Genomic DNA, 17632 nt, shown 5'->3' on the forward strand with positions numbered 1-17632 from the left:
AGATGATATGCTGAGGGATTTGAGACCAAAATAAAAGGATATGCTGGGGGATTTAAGACCAAACAAAATATTTAAAATTTTTATTTGTCATACACTACATAAACAACAGGTGTTGTAAACTAATAGTGAAATGCTTAGCTACAGGTCTTCCCAACAATGCAGAGACCAAAAAAGAGAAATAAAAAAATAACAACAAGGAAGAAATACACAATGAGTAACGATTGGCTATATACACAGAGTACCAGTACCGAGTCGATGTCCAGGGGTACAAGGGTATTTGTGTTTAGATATGTACGTATACTGTAGGTAGGTGTAAAGTGACTAGGCAACATGAGAGATAATAAACAGTAGCAGAAGCATATGTGATGAGTCAAAAGAGTTAGTGCAAAAAAAGGTCAATGCAGATAGTCCGGGTAGCTGTTGGTTAACAATTTAACTTACTATTTAGCAGTCTTATGTCTTGGGGGTAGAAGCTGTTCAGGGTCCTGTGTGCAATAATAGCGCAATAGTAATGTTTAACATGATTTTTGAATGACTACCTCATCTCTGTACCCCACACATACAATTATCTGTAAGGTCCCTCAGTCGAGCAGTGAATTTCAAACACAGATTCAACCACAAAGACCAGGGAGGTTTTCCAATGCCTTGCAAAGAAGGGCACCTATTGGGACATAGGTAAAACAAAAATCAGACATTTAATATCCCATGAAAAATGGTGAAGTTATTAATTACCATTTGAATGGTGTATCAATACACCCAGTCACTACAAAGATACAGGCGTCCTTCCTAACTCAGTTGTCAGAGAGGAAGGAAACCGCTCAGGGATTTAACCAGCCAACGGTGACTTTAAAACAGTTATAGAGTTGAATGGCTGTGATAGGAGAAAACTGAGGATAGATCAACAACAACATTGTAGTTACCCACAATACTAACCTAATTGACAGAGTGAAAAGAAGGAAACCTGTATGGAATACAAATATTCCAAAACATGCATCCTGTTTGCAACAAGGTACTAAAGTAATACTGCAAAAAATGTGGCAAAGCAATTCACATTTTGTCCTGAATACAAAGTGTTATGTTTGGGATAAATCCAATACAACACAATACTGAGAACCACTCTCCATATTTTCAAGCATAGTGCTGGCTGCATCATGTTATGGATATGCTTGTAATCATTAAGGACTTGGGAATTTTTCAGGATAAAAAAAGAAACGGAATGGAACTAAGCACAGGCTTAGAGGAAGACTTGGTTCAGTCTGCTTTCCACCAGACACTGGCAGGGGAATTCACCTTTCAGCAGGACAATAACCTAAAACACAAGGCCAAATATACACTGGAGTCGCTTACCATGTAGACAGTAAATGTCCCTGAGTGGCCGAGTTACAGTTTTGACTTAAATCTACTTGAAAATCTATGGCAAGACGTGAAGACGGTTGCCATTCAATGATCATGAACCATTTGTCAGAGCTCGAAACACAATCCAAGTTCTTAGAGACTTATCCAGAAAGACCCACAGCTGAAATCACTGCCAAAGGTGCTTCTACAAAGTATTGAGAGTTCTACACCTTCTACAAAGGTGCCTCTACAAAGATGTGTAAATACCTATGTAAATTAGATATTTCTGCATTTAATTTTCAATAAATGTGCAAAAATGTCACTTTTCATTATGGGGTGAGAGAAAACAATTTAATCCATCCACAGTATTCAGCCCTAGACTTTTTCCACATTTTGTTGTGTTACAGCCTGAACTCAAAACGGATTCAATTGTTTCCCCCCCCTCTTATTTCTCTCTTACAGCCTTATTCTACAATAAATAAATAAAAATTCTCAAATCTACACACAATACCCCATAATGACAAATCAAAAACAAGTTGACATTTTTGAAAATGAAAAAAAAAGTTACAAAAATGAAATACCTTATTTACATAAGTATTCAGACCCTTTGCTATGAGACTCGTAATTGAGCTCAGGTGCATCCTGTTTCCATTGATCATCCTTGAGATGTTTCTACAACTTGATTGGAGTCCACCTGTGCTAAATTCAATTGATTGGACATGATTTGGAAAGGCACACACCTGTAAGGTCCCACAGTTGACAGTGCATGTCAGAGCAAAAACCAAGCCATGAGGTTGAAGGAATTGTCCATAGTGCTCCGAGACAGGATTGTGTCAAGGCACAGATCTGGGGAAGGGTACCAAAACATGTCTGCAGCATTGAAGGTCCCAAAGAACAGTGGCCTTCATCATTCTTAAATGGAAGAAGTTTGGAAATACCAAGATTCCTAGAGCTGGCTGCCCGGCTAAACTGAGCAATCAGGGAAGAAGGGCCTTGGTCAAGGAGGTGACCAAGAACCCGATGGTCACTCTGACAGAGCTCCAGAGTTCCTCTGTGGAGATGGGAGAACCTACCAGAAGGACAACCATCTCTGCAGCACTCCACCAATCAGGCCTTTATGGTAGAGTGGACAGACGGAAGCCAGTCATCCTCAGTAAAAGGTACATGACAGCCTGCTTGGAGTTTGCCAAAAGGCACCTAAAGACTAAGACCATGAGAAACAAGATTCTCTGGTCTGATGAAAACAAGATTCAACTCTTTGGCCTGAATGCCAAGCGTCACGTCTGGTGGAAGCATGGTGGTGGCAGCATCATGATGTGGGTGTGTTTTTCAGCAGCAGTGACTGGGAGACCAGTCAGGATCCAGGCAAAGATGAACGTAGCAAAGTACAGAGAGATCATTGATGAAAACCTTCTCCAAAGTGCTCCGGCTGAGGCAAAGGTTCACCTTCCAACAGGACAACGACCCTAAGCACACTGCTAAGACAATGCAAGAGTGGCTTAGGGACAAGTCTCTGAATGTCCTTGAGTGGCTCAGCCAGAGCCCGGACTTGAACCTGATCTAACATCTCTGGAGAGACCTGAAAACAGCAACGCTTCCCAATCAACCTGACAGAGCTTGAGAGGATCTGCAGAGAAGAATGGAAAAACTCCCCAAATACAGGTGTGCCAACCTTGTTGCTTCATACCCAAGAAGACTTGATGCTGTAATCACTGCCAGTGCTTCAACAAAGTACTGAGTAGGGTCTGAATACTTATGTAAATATAATATTTCAGTTTACATTTTGTTTATAAATCAGCAAAAATGTAAAAAAAAAAAAATGTTTTTGCTTTGTCATTACGGGGTATTGAGGAGAAAAACCCCCCAGATTTAATCAAATTTTACAATATGGCTGTAACGTAACAAAATGTGGAAAAAGTCTGGGGTCTGAATACTCTCTGAAGGCACTGTATATGCAGAGTCAGGAAGGATATTAGGAGTGCAAGGGAAAAGGAGGGAGAGGAGAAAGAGGTGTGAAGAATGTTATACGGTGATGATGGCGAGAGTGTGTCGGGGGTTGACAAACACAGGAGGACGGTTTCCAGGTGCTGGTGAATGAGGGAGGTCTCTCTGTTAGAGCCAGATGTATACGGATTGCAAGTAAAGTGTTAAAACCTACTCGTGACAATACTGCATCAGTCTCAATGCATCTGCTAATCTCCTTTAGGTCATGGGACGGACGGAGGTAGAGTAAGTGGACGTGTGTGTGTTTGTGTGTGTGTGTGTGTGTGTGGGGGGGGGGGTGCAGTTGGGTGAGTGTGTGTGTGTGTGTGTGGAGGTGCTTTGCCTGGATGAGCTAAGGAGAGCAAGGGAAGCAGAAAATGTAGCCTACGTGAAAATCTATTTTGTGGCAATGGAGACAGAGAGGTGGTCAAATCCCTAAAAAAAACAAGGCACCAGGCACCTGTTAAGAATGATCCCAGGACATGAAGCCTCATAACTGTTGAACAGTCGTGACGTTAACAAATGAATGAACATGCAGTAATGAAACATCTCTAGTACTGTATCAGTCTGCATCATTGATACAATGGTGCAGTGCTATAGTTTGTGTGACTAAACAGCCTTTCGAAACCAATATCTGACCACTGAGCCACACGTGCGCCTCACGTGCATGTGGGGGTCACCAGTTCACATATGAGTGGCCGGCACACCTCATGGTCCGACTGTAGCCCTTTCATCCCTGGGGTTACTGACGCACGAGCACGGGGGGATGTTGGAACGGCACAGGGGCGATACTGCTGCCTAGCAGCTCAATCGATTTGAAAATGGAGGGAAAGAGAGGGAGTGCACGGAGAAAAGTAGGGAAGAAAGGGAGCTGCAGGAAAGGAGGATAATAGGTTGCAGCGATAGGCTGCTCTCTCCTGCTGTGTCTGCCTAGCAACAGTGCTAAGCCACTCACCAGTGGTTTGGTCACTGTTGTCATGGAGACCACACACATATGTACACACATACAGTTTTCCGCTCCTGAAGGAGAAGTGATTCGAAACTCATAAACAGCAATACACAGAGTGACGTTTGACATTTGTAGTGCTCGTCATCGTTCCCCAGCTCCCAAATTATCATCTAATTGAGTCTTTATTTATACAGATTAGACGCAATTCCCTCAAGGTTTTGCATCCCTATGTTTTATCATGTACTGAAATGCAATTGTTTCTTTCCTGCAGGTAGAGTTTTTTTGTGTCCTGCATGAACACTGAAATAAATCAAATCAAAGTTTATTTGTCAAGTGCGCTGAATACAACAGGTGTAGACCTTACAGTGAAATGCTTACTTACAGGCGCTAACCAATAGTGCAAAAAAGGTATTAGGTGAACAATAGGTAGGTAAAGAAATAAAACAGTAAAAAGACAGGCTATATACAGTAGCGAGGCTATAAAAAGTAGCGAGGTTACATACAGACACCGGTTAGTCAGGCTGATTGAGGTAGTATGTACATGTAGATATGGTTAAAGTGGCTATGCATATATGATAAACATAGAGTAGCAGCAGCGTAAAAGGAGGGGTTGGGGTGGGGGGGCACACAATGCAAATAGTCCGGGTAACCATTTGATTACCTGTTCAGGAGTCTTATGGCTTGGGGGTAAAAACTGTTGAAGCCTTTTTGTCCTAGACTTGGCACTCCGGTACGCACTATCCTCTGTAGTGCCTTGCGGTCAGAGGCCGAGCAGTTGCCGTACCAGGCAGTGATGCAACCAGTCAGGATGCTCTCGATGTTGCAGCTGTAGAACCTTTTGAGGATCTCAGGACCCATGCCAAATCTTTTTAGTTTCCTGAGGGGGAATAGGCTTTGTCGTGCCCTCTTCACGACTGTCTTGGTGTGTTTGGACCATTCTAGTTTGTTGTTGATGTGGATACCAAGGAAGCTCTCAACCTGCTCCACCACTGCCCCGTCGATTAAAATGGGGGCGTGCTCGGTCCTCCTTGTCCTGTAGTCCACAATGATCTCCTTAGTCTTGGTTACGTTGAGGGATAGGTTGATATTCTGGCACCACCTGGCCAGGTCTCTGACCTCCTCCCTATAGGCTGTCTCGTCGTTGTCGGTGATCAGACCTACCACTGTTGTGTCGTCTGCAAACTTAATGATGGTGTTGGAGTCGTGCCTGGCCATGCAGTCGTGGGTGAACAGGGAGTACAGGAGGGGACTGAGCACGCACCACTGGGGAGCTCCAGTGTTGAGGATCAGCGTGGCAGATGTGTTTTTGCCTACCCTTACCACCTGGGGGTGGCCCGTCAGGAAGTCCAGGATCCAGTTGCAGAGGGAGGTGTTTAGTCCCAGGATCCTTAGCTTAGTGATGAGCTTTGATGGTACTATGGTGTTGAACGCTGAGCTGTAGTCAATGAATAGCATTCTTACGTAAGTGTTCCTTTTGTCCAGGTGGGAAAGGGCAGTGTGGAGTGCAATAGAGATTGCATCATCTGTGGATCTGTTGGGGCAGTATGCAAATTGGAGTGGGTCTAGGGTTTCTGGGATAATGGTGTTGATGTGAGCCATTACCAACCTTTCAAAGCACTTCATGGCTACAGATGTGAGTGCTACGGGTCTGTAGTCATTTAGGCAGGTTGCCTTTGCGTTCTTGGGCACAGGGACTATGGTGGTCTGCTTGAAACATGTTGATATTACAGACTTAAATCAGGGACATGTTGAAAATGTCAGTGAAGACACCTGGTAGTTGGTCAGCACATGCCCGGAGCACACGTCCTGGTAATCCGTCTGGCCCCGCAGCCTTGTGTATGTTGACCTGTTTAAAGGTCTTACTCACGTCGGCTACGGAGAGCATGATCACACAGTCGCCTGGAACAGTTGATGCTCTCATGCATGCCTCAGTTTTGCTTACCTCGAAGCGAGCATAGAAGTGATTTAGCTCATCTGGTAGGCTCGTGTCACTGGGCAGCTCGCGGCTGTGCTTCCCTTTGTAGTCTGTAATAGTTTGCAAGCCCTGCCACATAAGATGAGCGTCGGAGCCGGTGATTCAATCTTAGCCCTGTATTGACGCTTTGCCTGTTTGATGGTTCGTCGCAGGGCATAGCAGGATTTCTTGTAAGCTTCTGGATTAGAGTCCCGCACCTTGAAAGCGGCAGCTCTACCCTTTAGCTCAGTGCGAATGTTGCCTGTAATCCATGGCTTCTGGTTGGGGTATGTACGTACAGTCACTGGGGGCGACATCCTCGATGCACTTATTGATAAAGCCAGTGACTGATGTGGTGTACTCCTCAATGCCATCGGAAGAATCCTGGAACATGTTCCAGTCTGTGATAGCAAAACAGTCCTGTAGTTTAGCATCTGCTTCATCTGACCACTTTTTTATAGACCGAGTCACTGGTGCTTCCTGCTTTAATTCTTGCTTGTAAGCAGGAATCAGGAGGATAGAGTTGTGGTCGGATTTACCAAATGGAGGGCGAGAGAGAGCTTTGTACGCGTCTCTGTGTGTGGAGTACAGGTGATCTATAATTTTTTTCCCTCTGGTTGCACATTTAACATGTTGATGGAATAGTTAACATCCTAATGACAAGAGAATGAACCGTTTATACCATCATCAAACTAATTCCATATAATGAGAGTACAAGACAGTGTGCAGGAAGGAACAACAGCAGAAAGAGCAACAGCAGACAATATGTTGTATTTTACGAGGAGAGTGCAGGCTGATTTGGAGCTGCAATCTAGGCTACCAACTGAGCCCTAGTGCACACTGAGACCTCCATTAGGGGTAATTGTGGCTTTCCTGCTCTGTCTGATGAGTGGAGAATATGTAGCCCCCACCATCTCATGTGCTTCCTGTACAATTTTCATGCATTTACATTTTAGTCATTTAGCAGACGCTCTTACAGTAGTAAGAACATACATTTACATACTTTTTTCATACTAGTCCTCCGTGGGAATGGAACCCGCAACCCTGGCGTTGCAAGTGTCATGCTCTACAAATTATGCTACATGGGTCTACCCCTGGGGCCGCATGGCAAATGGCCCAGGAACACAAAAACAATACTTGAGGGCCAGTCAGTCCTCCCCCTGTCAAGAGGAAAGAAATCTCTCACGCACAGACGCAAGCAGGTTTATCAAATCAAGCACATAGCCATGCAATCTCCATAGACAAACATTGGCAGTAGAATGGCCTTACTGAAGAGCTCAATGACTTTCAACGTGGCCCCATCATAGGATGCCACCTTTCCAACAAGTCAGTTCGTCAAATTTCTGCCCTGCTAGAGCACTGTAAGTGCTGTTATTGTGAAGTGGACTCAGGAGCAGTGGAAACGCGTTCTCTGGCGTAATGAATCACACTTCTCCATCTAGCAGTCCAACGGAAGAACTTGGGTTTGCCGGACACCAGGAGATCACTACCTGCCCCAATGCATAGTACCAACTGTAAAGTTTGGTAGAGGAGGAATAATGGTCTGGGGCTGTTTTTCATGGTTCGGTTTAGGCCCCTTAGTTCCAGTGAAGGAAAATCTTAACGCTACAGCATACAATGACATTCCAGACGATTCTGTGCTTCCAACTTTGTGGCAACAGTTTGGGGAAGGCCCTTACCTACTTCAGCATGACAATGCCCCGGTGCACAAAGCGAGGTCAATACAGAAACGGTTTGTCGAGATTGGTGTGGAAGAACTTGTCTGGCTTGCACAGAGCCCTGACCTCAACCCTATTGAACACCTTTGGAATGAAATGGAACGACGACTGCGAGCCAGGCCTAATCGCCCAACATCAGCCCGACCTCACTAACGCTTGTGGCTGAATGAAAGCAAGTCCCTGCAGCAATGTTCCAACATCTAGTGGAAAGCCTTCCCAGAAGAGTGGAGGCTGTTATAGCAGCGAAGGTGGGACCAACTCCATATTAATGCCCATGATTTTGGAATGAGATGTTCGATGAGCAGGTGTTCACATACTTTTGGTCATGTAATGTATGTCCTACGGAGCCATTGTACTTCCTGTTATGATGAATATTACTTCACTACAAAGTGAAGTGCTGTCATTATGTCTGGCCAATCAGACAGTGTGAGTGGGTCTGGGACAGAGACCGGAGAATTATGGGTTTTCAGCTAGCCAAACAAACAAACCAATGCACACACACACCTAGCACAAACATACTCAAACACGCTCGCTCTCGCTCTCGCACCCACAAGCTCTCTCTCTCACACACACATACACACGGACACACAGACTTACATGAATGCGAGTCCCAGATAGTTGGCAGTGCTGCCCCAGTACATAGGGTTCTCAGTTACATTGAAGGGGAAACCTTTCACTTTCTCTTCCATTAGGATTCCAAAATAGTCACCTGGAAGAAACACACATACATAAGATATTCAATACATCACACTACAGGTGACCAGATACACTACCCACCACTACCCTCACAAGACACACTGATCAGCTTTAATATTGCAGATAGATTGTGGCTCTATTAATATTATTGTCTGCATCATTTCCAATCACCAATATACACTGAAAAAATATGAACGCAACATGTAATGTGTTGGTCCATGTTTCATGAGCTGAAGTGAAAGATCCCAGAAATGTTCCATATGAAAAAAAATCTTATTTAATTAAAAAAGGAGGAAAATTGCACAAATTTGTTTACATTCCTGTTAGTGAGCATTTGTCCTTTGCCAAGATAATCCATCCACCTGACAGGTGTGGCATATCAAGAAGCTGTTTAAACAGCATGATCATTACACAGGTGCACCTTGTGCTGGGGACAATAAAAAGCCACTATAAAATGTGCAGTTTTGTCACACAATACAATGCCACAGATTTCTCACGTTTTGAAGGAATGTGCAATACGCATGCTGACTGCAGGAATGTCCACCAGAGCAGTTGCCAGAGAATTGAATGTTAGTTTCTCTAACATAAGCCGACTCCAACGTCATTTTAGAGAACTTGTCAGTATGTCCAACTGGCCTCACAACCGCAGACCACGTGTAACCACACCAGCCAAGGACCTCGACATCCAGCTTCTTCACCTGCGGGATCGTCTGAGACCAGCAACCCATACAGCTGATGAAACTGAGGAGTATTTCTGTCTGTAATATTGCCCTTTTGTGGGGAAAAAACGAATTCCAATTGGCCACCCAAGGCTGCATCCCTGCCCAGTCATGTGAAATCCATCGATTAGGGCCCAATTAATTTATTTCAATTGACTGATTTCCTTTTATGAACTAAGTAAAACATTTAAATTGTTGCATGTTGCGTTTATATATTTTTTTCAGTATATTTCTTTGTAAATATATAGTAAATATATTATTTTAAATACTGTATATATATTGTTAAACATACATTTTTACAGACCGTATATTTTACATCAGTTATATTTTGTTTGTTTTTAGTCCGAGATGTCAGCTACCCTTAACCCCTCCCATCTATCTCTTAAGACCATCCAGTTTTGATTTCTAACTGCCATATATGTATTTTCCACTCTGTGCTGTGATGTTTTACAAAAGTTCTGAACCTTTATATGCTCATAGTTTCTACAGATTGTAAATTAAAGAAATATTTTTGCTAAGAGTTGTATTATATTATTGATTATGACTATTCAAATCACCCAGAAGTGCTATTTCAAGTTAGCTCCTAATAAATGTTGATATTTTTTTTACCATTCCTGTAGCAAAACAAGTGATCTAATGATTCTGTCTCTTTGCAAAATCTGCAGAGGTGGGATGGTTGTATCCCCTATATAACATTTTATTGATTGCAAGAATTTTATATAATCATTTAAATTAAGTTTTGAATCTGGCGTCGTTTTATGCATCAATTCATAAACCATGTGCCATGGAATCGGTACATCGAAAATCTCCTCCCAACTATTTTGCAACCTGTATGGCGCAGCTGTACATTTTTTGGTCCTTAAATAAAAAAGTACACCAGTTTTATTTATCACAATCTTTAACCAATTTTGGTCTTTAATGCAGGACAGACAAGTTCCTTATCTTCTCCCCCTTCCACTTGCCTCCTCCATTTTTGTGGTAATACTGCAATCAGTTGGTTGTAACTTTGGATAAAGCAGACATTTCCATATATTTTTGTTAACTACATGTGACATACATTAACTCCACCAGTTCGATTCATGATATAAATTGACAAAGATAATGCAGTTTCTTAAAAAAAAAAAAAAACGTTTTTTTATCAATTTGTATGTTTGAGATGAACCATAATATACTGCTCAAAAAAATAAAAGGAACACTTAAACAACACAATGTAACTCCAAGTCAATCACACTTCTGTGAAATCAAACTGTCCACTTAGGAAGCAACACTGATTGACAATAAATTTCACATGCTGTTGTGCAAATGGAATAGACAACAGGTGGAAATTATAGGCAATAAGCAAGACACCCCCAATAAAGGAGTGGTTCTGCAGGTGGAGACCACAGACCACTTCTCAGTTCCTATGCTTCCTGGCTGATGTTTTGGTCACTTTTGAATGCTGGCGGTGCTTTCACTCTAGTGGTAGCATGAGACGGAGTCTACAACCCACACAAATGGCTCAGGTAGTGCAGCTCATCCAGGATGGCACATCAATGCGAGCTGTGGCAAGACGGTTTGCTGTGTCTGTCAGCGTAGTGTCCAGAGCATGGAGGCACTACCAGGAGACAGGCCAGTACATCAGGAGACGTGGAGGAGGCCGTAGGAGGGCAACAACCCAGCAGCAGGACCGCTACCTCCGCCTTTGTGCAAGGAGGAGCAGGAGGAGCACTGCCAGAGCCCTGCAAAATGACCTCTAGCAGGCCACAAATGTGCATGTGTCTGCTCAAACGGTCAGAAACAGACTCCATGAGGGTGGTATGAGGGCCCGACGTCCACAGGTGGGGGTTGTGCTTACAGCCCAACACCGTGCAGGACGTTTGGCATTTGCCAGAGAACACCAAGAGTGGCAAATTCGCCACTGGCGCCCTGTGCTCTTCACAGATGAAAGCAGGTTCACACTGAGCACATGTGACAGACGTGACAGAGTCTGGCGACGCCGTGGAGAACGTTCTGCTGCCTGCAACATCCTCCAGCATGACCGGTTTGGCGGTGGGTCAGTCATGGTGTGGGGTGGCATTTCTTTGGGGGGCCGCACAGCCCTCCATGTGCTCGCCAGAGGTAGCCTGACTGCCATTAGGTACCGAGATGAGATCCTCAGACCCCTTGTGAGACCATATGCTGGTGCGGTTGGCCCTGGGTTCCTCCTAATGCAAGACAATGCTAGACCTCATGTAGCTGGAGTGTGTCAGCAGTTCCTGCAAGAGGAAGGCATTGATGCTATGGACTGGCCCGCCCGTTCCCCAGACCTGAATCCAATTGAGCACATCTGGGACATCATGTCTCGCTCCATCCACCAACGCCACGTTGCACCACAGACTGTCCAGGAGTTGGCGGATGCTTTACTCCAGGTCTGGGAGGAGATCCCTCAGGAGACCATCCGTCACCTCATCAGGAGCATGCCCAGGCGTAGTAGGGAGGACATACAGGCACGTGGAGGCCACACACACTACTGAGCCTCATTTTGACTTGTTTTAAGGACATTACATCAAAGTTGGATCAGCCTGTAGTGTGGTTTTCCACTTTAATTTTGAGTGTGACTCCAAATCCAGACCTCCATAGGTTGCTAAATTGGATTTCCATTGATTATTTTTGTGTGATTTTGTTGTCAGCACATTCAACTATGTAAAGAAAAAAGTATTTAATAAGATTATTTAATTCATTCAGATCTAGGATGTGTTATTTTAGTGTTCCTTTTATTTTTTTGAGCAGTGTATTTGTTCTGTCTTTTCGGGTGGAATAAAACCCCCAAAAATGTTTTAAAAATAGCGATATTTTGGAGATTCATTCATTTTCAAAAGGCCATTCTTGAACACTGGGTGTTCCATTCTTGCTAATCTGCTAGAGAACCAGTTCGGATTTAAGTATAGTTTTGTATGACTGAAGCCTTTAGTGAAAGGTCTAATGCATGAATATTTAATAATTTCTCCCTCCGAATTCATATTCATTATATAAATAGGCCCGTTGAATTTTGTCTGGCTTGCCATTCCAAATAAAGTGGAACATTTTTTGCTCATGTAATTGAAGTGATCATTCATACAAGTACGAATGATTAAATGAATATAAAAGTACAGAATATGTTGACTTTTGTATCAGGGTGCTAATGGCTAAATATTTTGGCTAGGTGGATGGTTATAAAATGGAGGAAGGTGGAGGGAATGTATGAGTGAGGCTGGTGGCAGGAGTCTCTAATCTGGGGCATAACTCAGTGAGCACCTGGCTGCCGACTGCATAACCTGCCAGTAAGAGCTCTCCCATCATACAGACTACACAAAAATGCACTATTATGGTTGGTTTGGCAACATCGCTGGATTTTTGCATTAGGGGGCGGAGGGGTATACTATGAAGTTACAGTTGAAGTCAGAAGTTTACAAATACTTAGGTTGGAGTCATTAAAACTCGTTTTTCAACCACACCACACATTTCTTGTTAACAAACTATAGTTTTGGCAAGTCGGTTAGGACATCTACTTTGTGCATGACAAGTAATTTTTCCAACAATTGTTTACAGACAGATTATTTCACTTAATCACAATTCCAGTGGGTCAGAAGTTTACATACACTAAGTTGACTGTGCCTGTAAACAGCTTGAAAGATTCCAGAAAATGATGCCATGGCTTTAGAAGCTTCTGATAGGCTAATTGACATCATTTAAGTCAATTGGAGGTGTACCTGTGGATGTATTTCAAGGCCTACCTTCAAACTCAGTGCCTGTTTGCTTGACATCATGGGAAAATCAAAAGAAATCAGCCAAGACCTCAGAAAAACAATTGTAGACCTCCACATGTCTGGTGCATCCTTGGGAGCAATTTCCAAACGCCTGAAGGTACCACGTTCATCTGTACAAACAATAGCACGCAAGTATAAACACCATGGGACCACACAGCCGTCATACCGCTCAGGAAGGAGACGCGTTCTGTCTCCTAGAGATGAACATACTTTGGTGCGAAAAATGCAAATCAATCCCAGAACAACAGCAAAGGACCTTGTGAAGATGCTGGAGGAAACAGGTACAAAAGTATCTATATCCACAGTAAAACGAGTCCTATATCGACATAACCTGAAAGGCGACTCAGCAAGGAAGAAGCCACTGCTCCAAAACCGCCTTAAAAAAGCCAGACTACGGTTTGCAACTACACATGGGGACAAAGATCGTACTTTTTGGAGAAATGTCCTCTGGTCTGATGAAACAAAAATAGAACTGTTTGGCCGTAATGACCATCGTTATGTTTGGATGAAAAAGGGGGATGCTTGCAAGCCGAAGAACACCATCCTAACCGTGAAGCACGGGGTGGCAGCATTATGTTGTGGGGGTGCTTTGCTGCAGGAGGGACTGGTGAACTTCACAAAATAGATGGCATCATGAGGATGGAAAATTATGTGGATATATTGAAGCAACATCTCAAGACATCAGTCAGGAAGTTAAAGCTTGGTTGCAAATGGGTCTTCCAAATGGACAATGACCCCAAGCATACTTCCAAAGTTGTGGCAAAATGGCTGAAGGACAACAAAGTCAAGGTATTGGAGTGGCCATCACAAAGACCTGACCTCAATCCTATAGAACATTTGTGGGCAGAACTGAAAAAGCGTGTGCGAGCAAGGAGGCCTACAACCTGACTCAGTTACACCAGCTCTGTCAGGAGGAATGGGCCAAAATTCACCCAACTTATTGTGGGAAGCTTGTGGAAGGCTACCAAAAACTTCTGACCCAAGTTAAACAATTTAAAGGCAATGCTACCAAATACTAATTGAGTGAATGTAAACTTCTGACCCACTGGGAATGTGATGAAAGAAAGAAAAGCTGAAATAAATCATTCTCTCTACTATTATTCTGACATTTCACATTCTTAAAATAAAGTGGTGATCCTAACTGACCTAAAACGTGGAATTTTTACTCGGATTAAATGTCAGGAATTGTGAAAAACTGATTTTAAATGTATTCGGCTAAGGTGTATGTAAACTTCAGACTTCAACTGTAGGTAGATTGTCAGGATTTTCTAAAGCGAGCCAGCTTCAGCTAGCTTCACATTCCAACTCAGGCTTCATTCTATGTTACGAAGGTGGATATTGATCCTGCACCTGCCGCTAACTCAAACCAGGATTGCAACTGCACGTGTGTCGCAGCTGTATAGCACAACGAGTCGAACGCCAACTCTTCATTGAGACAATGCTGGAACAGCAATCTACTGTAGGGGCAAATCCATGACATATTTTCATTTTTTCAGAAACCAACATGAAAGACAAATTATCCTGAAAATTCAGCCTATGGTGGTTAATAAACTGGGTGTTTCGAGCATCTAATGCTGTTTGGCTGAAAGACGTGGTATATCAGACCGTTTACCATGGGTATTACAAAACATGTCTTTTTTCTGCTCTAATTACATTCGTAACCAGTCTAAAATGGCAATAAGGCACCCCGGGTGTTTGTGGTACATTGCCAACATACCATGGCTAAGGGCTTTATCCAGGCACTCCGAGCTGCGTCGTGCTTAAGAACAGCTCTTAGCTGTGGTATATTGGCCATATACCACGCCCCCTCGGGCCTTATTTCTTAATTAGAAGTGCCATCTTTCTTTTATTACACGTATCGTTAATGCCGTATTATCAACGAACAGGCACCCCTTTTTCCAATTCTATAGATCAAATAATGGTCATACAAAATGCCATTGCTAAATTTGCAGTTTGATAGTTATTTTAATATTAATATTTTTAACACAAAATATTTGATCAATCAAATATTTAATCAGTCATCTTCCTCAAATGAAAGGGAGGATGATGTAATTTTTGCGAGAGGGAGAGAATCTGATTTCTGGCAAAAATGTGAGTCACCTTCGTGGCAATGGTTATCCCGAGTTTAACTCAATTTAGTTTAGCTCCTCTATCCCGCTTCGTAGTATACCCCTCAGCTGTTTGGTTTGGTAGGTGAAAGGTGGAGAACGGTAGGGGTGAAGGGAGGTTACACTAAAGTAAGGTGTAGGCTGAGGCATAGCTCAGTGTAACTGGAGAACCCGCATGGCTTCGACTGCAGTGTGAATTATTTTCCATATAAACAGTACCTCTCTCTAAGTAAAACAGACAAGTTGATCTTTTCTAATTCACACAGATGGCCATTTTCATTTTCTCTTTAAAATGCCAAATGTAAGAAGAGGCAGGTAAATACATTTTTTTATATATAATGGGTTACATTATGTAGTCTGTGTGATAGACTTACATCAACAAATCTTTGCTGAATAGAAACCTGGCTTTTAGGGCATCATAACAAAACCATGGTAAACTAAATTGACTTTCTCTGCGTCACTTTAGAAGATAACTATATTTTTCAATTTGCTTACGAGACTTCAAACCCAGATTTCTTGACAAATGACCAAAGTCACTAAAGGAGGGTTTCTTTACAGTACACTACATTATCTAGAGACTCCACTTTCTCTCTTCGGAATCACCTCAAAACGCACTCGTCAGTTTACCTCATGTCAATTGGTATGTTATTCGTCCTAGTCTACCCACCTAAAAATCCACCTTAACCCGTTACGAGGATAAACACTAACTTCATAAACAGCCATCATTGTTCACTTAGCTGCTCCACAGCCAATGGGCTTGGTTTAACTTTAGGAGCTATGGCACTGTAGCTCATTCTAAATCACAGTTACCCACTCACACCTTATGGCAGTAAACACAGGTAACCGCTGCATGATTCAATTATTCCAAGCGTAATGTTGACACCTTTATCTTCCTTCAGGGCCTATTGACCTCCGCAGTAGAAGACATTAAAAAAGAAACATTGAAAGTGACATAAGAATTGGGCCCAGGAGCTTCAAAACATTGTGGGATTCAGAGTGAGTCAACATTGATGTATAGTTATTTTTAAACAAGCTCTGAGGCAGGGAGAAAGAGGGACCTGAGCAATACGAAAAAGTTAAACAACAACAAGAGGCCTTAGGAGGACAACAGACTGAGCGAGAACAGAGGCTGAGTAAGCAGCTGAGCCCTATGGATGTTTCATACCAAATCATAGCGTGGCGTAAAATCACAGGGCAGCATGTAGCCTAGCGGGCCAGTAACAGAAAAGTCGCTGGTTCGAATCCACGAGCCGACTAGGTGAAAAATCTATCGATGTTCTTAACCCTAATTGCTCCTGTAAGTCGATTTGGATTTACAGGCTCTCTCGCGCGAGTTCAGTCTGATTCTCAAAGTAGGTGGTGAGGGGGGTCGTCCTTGAAAACAAGCCCAGCTGGAGTAATATTCTGATATTAGTTCGTTGTTGATACGAATGTGTTTGTTTGCACAATTGGACTTAAAATGTAGGATAATGGGTCTGATAGTCTGATCGGCCATACCTTGCAACAGTACTAAAATGGCGGAATAGAGAATGACAAATAGTAGACAGTGAAGGGTTTGACCTTGAAAAGACGTACAGCTGGTGATACAGATTTTTTTTCATTGTTAATAAGTGTTTGTTTGCGTCAGTGAAAATCAAATAAAGTGTACTGAGGTTGGTAGTCCGGTCGGCCATACCTTACAACAGATTATGTATGTATTATGTACAGTATATATACACATTAAGAGACGGGTGACAGGGGTTGAGGAAGATGTGCGAGGCGAGGGCAGGGTGTATAGAGCATGAACGCACAACCACTGACATGACCAGTAGGCGGTGCAGTAACTCACTGATCTCTAACATCTTGTCAATGATGTCATCTTTGTCAAGTCCCATAAGAATCTCCTCTGTTGCCATCAGAAGGAACGCTTCAAGGTTCTCTTGAGTGAGGGAGGTTCTTAGGCGGTTCTTCACAAATTTCAGGGTGGAGAAGGTCCTCTCACAAGCCACCTGAGTGATGGATAGGGTGAGTAGGAACTTGTAGCCCAAAGCAATGATGTGATACGCATCAGTGAGCAGATTGTACTGAGACAGGAGAAGATGGCATCATATCAGGCAATTTTAACATGTGGAATAACTTCTGCTCACCAACTCCACACTTTCATCAGGATCCTCAAAGCCTTCCCCTGATTCATCACTGGCGGCGGCAGCCCTGGTGTTGTACTCCTCCAATGCTGACTGTTACAGTCTTTCTCACAGTTGTGCAAGGCTGATCAGTTCAGCCTGCAATGCCTCAACAGTGGCATGTTCATCAAATTCCAGTAAGCATTTGCTGAGCTCCTCAATGGCTGTCTTTGTAAGGCCCCTTTCTCTGATCTCAGGAAAATGCTTAGGATTCATGCAGGAGACATCTGCACACAGAACTGCA

The 17632-nt window shown here is 43.1% G+C and overlaps 1 protein-coding gene across 3 annotated transcripts in view; it reads right to left on the bottom strand.

Annotated features, from left to right (window-relative positions):
• The window catches only part of pemt (phosphatidylethanolamine N-methyltransferase), a 97248-nt gene that overhangs the window by 15843 nt on the left and 63773 nt on the right, over nucleotides 1–17632 (bottom strand). For all 3 annotated transcript variants that reach the window (XM_029706363.1, XM_029706355.1, XM_029706374.1), the window contains exon 5: nucleotides 8537–8648. In XM_029706363.1, coding sequence (XP_029562223.1) covers nucleotides 8537–8648 — 112 coding nt within the window. The remainder of the gene's footprint in view (nucleotides 1–8536; nucleotides 8649–17632) is intronic.

This window comes from Salmo trutta, chromosome 2 (assembly GCF_901001165.1).
Source record: "Salmo trutta chromosome 2, fSalTru1.1, whole genome shotgun sequence".
Taxonomy (NCBI): Eukaryota; Metazoa; Chordata; class Actinopteri; order Salmoniformes; family Salmonidae; genus Salmo; species Salmo trutta.